Below are 3,299 nucleotides of genomic sequence, written 5' to 3'. Positions count from 1 at the left end.
GCAGAGCAGCATGTGGTGCTAGGGCTGCACAGGGGAGTTGAGGGGTGCATAGAGCCACACAGGGTGCTGGAGGCGTGCAGGGAGAGGGATGGGGTGCAGCAGAGTGCACAGAGCAGCACGGGGTGCTGAGGGTGCACAGGCTGCCCAGGGGCCTTGGATGCACGGGGCGGGGGTCAGGGCCTGCAGCTGGGTGCATGCAGCTGCGCAGAGGGTGGGTCAGGTTTGCAGGGGTGCTAGGGGCACCCGTGCTTGCAGCCGGCTCTCCATGTGGCCCTGTCCCTCTGCAGGCCTCCTGTCCGCTGCCACCCTGGCGCTGCGCTGCATGGATGGCGTTTTCCTCTCGCCCAACGAGGATGAGTTCGTGGGCAGGATCGCGGAGGAGCTGGAGCACTTCATGCTGCAGGGGCAGCACCACAGGTAGGTGCCCCGCCACGGCAGCGAGCAGCCCCCGCTGGCAGTCCCTGGGCGATGGCACCTTGTGACTCTTGTCTCTGTTTTGCATCGGTTCTCTGGGGTGAAAACACCGTCCGGGTTTGAGCGGCAGCGTTTGGAGCCTGGCTGCGGGGCCTGGCTGGCTGCAGAGCTCCAGCCTGGCCAGGAGCATCCCTGCGGGCCGAGGATCGGCGTGGGGTTTCTGCCCTGCGTGCTTCTCCATTCATGCTCCTTCAAGCAGAGTTGTTTTGGACGCTGATGGCTTTTGCACCAGTCCCAGTCTGGCCTAGCTCACTAGTCAGCCTGTCGAGTTATAATGAACAGTTTTGTAATCAAACTGTTTCATTTCCCCTCTCTGCGGAGGGCTTCCTGCACGCCGGATCCTCCTCCACGGCAGTGAACTCCATCGCCTTGGATTGCTGCATCGTTTTTCTTTGGCCAGGCTGGATCTAACTGGACCTAGTCCCTGATCCAGTGACCTTTGAAGCCCTTGAGATGGCCAAAAAGAGGGTGTCAGACAGGAGCAGGGGTGCGATTGCTTAATTTAGCTTCCTGCCAGCTTGTAATGACCTTTAATATTTGTTTCATTGCTTTGTTAAAAATGTTTGGCAGAGGAAGTACCTGTGCAATTGTAAAATGCTCAGGAACGAAACTGAAATTGTAAAAATGTGTCTGAATCCAATGAAGTCGAATGTGATGTTTATTCATCCGTTCATATTCTTTTAGTTGCTGGTGTCTGGAGCGCGCTCAGACTGGGAGGAAGGGGACTGGTAGCAGCCTTCTGCTGGTGCTTTCCAGCCGTTCCCAGAACGGATACAGGCAGGAATGAGCGTCCCAGCCAAAGGCCCGGGGACCAGGCGGTCCCGCCGCCCCACGCTCCCGGTGCTACGTGCAAAGCGAGCGCGTCTGTCTAGACATTCAGGATGGAGAAGGGATTTTGGCTCTTTAATACCAGAAAGTCCTGTCTGGGTTTTGGGCTTGGATTTAAACCCTACACAGGGAATGACTTGGGGAAGAGAGGTTAATAAATTCTTGTTACGTTCCTGTCCTTTTCCTTCCTGCGAGTTGCTGATGCCCCCGACCCCTCTCTCTTTTCAGAGTGCTCCTGTTCCCCCCTCTGTCCAGTCGCCTCAGGTACCTCATCCATCGGACTGTGGACAACGTGGATTTGTTGAGCAGCTTTTCTGTGGGAGAAGGATGGAGGAGGAGGACGGTCATCTGTCACTCGGCCGTAAGGTACGGTGTGGTAGATGTAACAGTGCTTCTATTGCTATGGCCGTGGGGTTTTTGTTCAAGCTTACAAGCACAAAGTTTGTGTGGTGCTTCTCTGCACAGAGGAAGGTCTCTGTTATCAGTAGCATGTCCCAGTCATTAAGGAAGCAGAGGATCTGTGGGTTTTTTCCTACCTGCTGACTTCTATGCAGATTTGATGCTTTTCCTCCTCTCCCTCTTTTGCAAATGTCGTGTTACTTGGGTTCCTCTGCTCCCCACTCATGTCCCGCCCTTCTCTTGGTCCCAGGCTGCCCACTGAGACCAGCGACCAAAAACCCAGCAGCAACCCACCGAGACCGCAGCGACCTCCGCAGCCGTGGGGCCGGGGGGGCCGAGGCGGCAGGCTGCGGTACGGCGGGGAGGTACACGGTGACAACTCTCGAGCCTGCGTGGGGTCTGGCAGGATAAAAAGGCCGCCCAGGAAGAAGCCAGATAAAGCCCTGTACATCCCCAAGGCGATGCGCAAGAAAGCAGAATGGGGGGAGCAGGAGAGCCCGGTGGCGGCTGGCACCGAGTCAGGTGGGGATATGGCACAAGAAGAAGAGAGCTGCCCTAAAGCTTCAGTCGGGGACGCCCAGGAGGAACTGGGTAAGTCTGAAGGCAGCCCAGGTGGTGTTTCCTTGGCCTTTGGCAAGCAACAGGAGCCTGGCAAAGAGTGTGTTTCAGGAAAAAGTAACGATGACACAAATGATGCATGTCCTCCATGCTGTACGGATGTCCCGTCGTTAGAGAATAATAACAATTTCTCTGGGCAGGAAAGTCAGGATAAAGACTGTTCAGATTCCCTTTCTTCCGTACACAATAAAAACCCAATTGAAGCAGAAGAGCAAGATCAGAGCTGCGACAACACTATTATACCAGAAGGGAGCAAAATCCTGTGCCAGCTGCAAGCTGAAGACCAAAACAGCCGGGATGCCGGCGCGGTGGAGTGCGGCAAAAACTCCTCCCTATCAGAAAGTGGCAGCAGTAACTGCTGCACAGACCCGGCTGCAGCAGAGTCGAGTGCAACGTCGCTGGTGCTGGAAAACCAAGATAAGAGCTGTGCTGCTGCCAAGAGCCTGGAGAGCGGCGGAAACGTGTCACTGCCTGAAGAACGGGGCAAGGACTTTGTGAATGCCGGCACGGGGGAGGGAGGCAAGAGTTTCTCCGAACTGGAAAGCCAAGATCAAGAGTGCCCCAGCGTTGCCCGGGTGGAGCGTAACCAGAACCCCCCAGAAGCCCAAAATGAGCCTTCGGCCGCACCTGAGCTGCTCCATGGTGCCGACCCATCAGCTCCTGAGGAGCAGGACGAGCGCTGGGTGGATGTTCCTGCGCAGAACCGCAGCGGGAAGGTGCCCGTGGCAGAAGAGGAGGACAAGGAGCGTTCGGGCTTGGCCGACGTGCTGTGGCGTGAGCTGCGTTTGTCTGCAGGCGATAAAGAGGAGAGTGCGGCCATCCACGAGCAGCGCAGCCTCGAGGACGACTGTACCGCGGAGCTCTTTGCAGAGGTAGTGTTCTGCCACGGGTATTGCCGTGGGGAGCGACTTTGGGGAAAAGAGGGTGGCTCAGGAGTTGGCCTGAGGGGAAGGCATTAGTCCGTGGGAGGAGAGTCCCTG

The 3,299-nt window shown here is 56.9% G+C and overlaps 1 protein-coding gene across 1 annotated transcript in view; it reads left to right on the top strand.

Moving 5' to 3' along the window:
- Nucleotides 1-287: 287 nt before the first annotated feature.
- The window catches only part of LOC104078631 (R3H and coiled-coil domain-containing protein 1-like), a gene marked incomplete at its 5' end in the record, with an annotated part of 7,740 nt that continues 4,728 nt past the window's right edge, over nucleotides 288-3,299 (top strand). The window contains 3 exons of the mRNA XM_009580340.1: nucleotides 288-417; nucleotides 1,531-1,668; nucleotides 1,952-3,191. Coding sequence (XP_009578635.1) covers nucleotides 288-417; nucleotides 1,531-1,668; nucleotides 1,952-3,191 — 1,508 coding nt within the window. The remainder of the gene's footprint in view (nucleotides 418-1,530; nucleotides 1,669-1,951; nucleotides 3,192-3,299) is intronic.

The sequence above is a fragment of the Fulmarus glacialis genome, unplaced genomic scaffold, assembly GCF_000690835.1.
Source record: "Fulmarus glacialis isolate BGI_N327 unplaced genomic scaffold, ASM69083v1 scaffold33146, whole genome shotgun sequence".
NCBI classification, from domain to species: Eukaryota; Metazoa; Chordata; class Aves; order Procellariiformes; family Procellariidae; genus Fulmarus; species Fulmarus glacialis.
The sequence above is the reverse complement of the archived record's forward strand: the minus strand, read 5'-3'. Positions and strand labels throughout refer to the sequence as shown.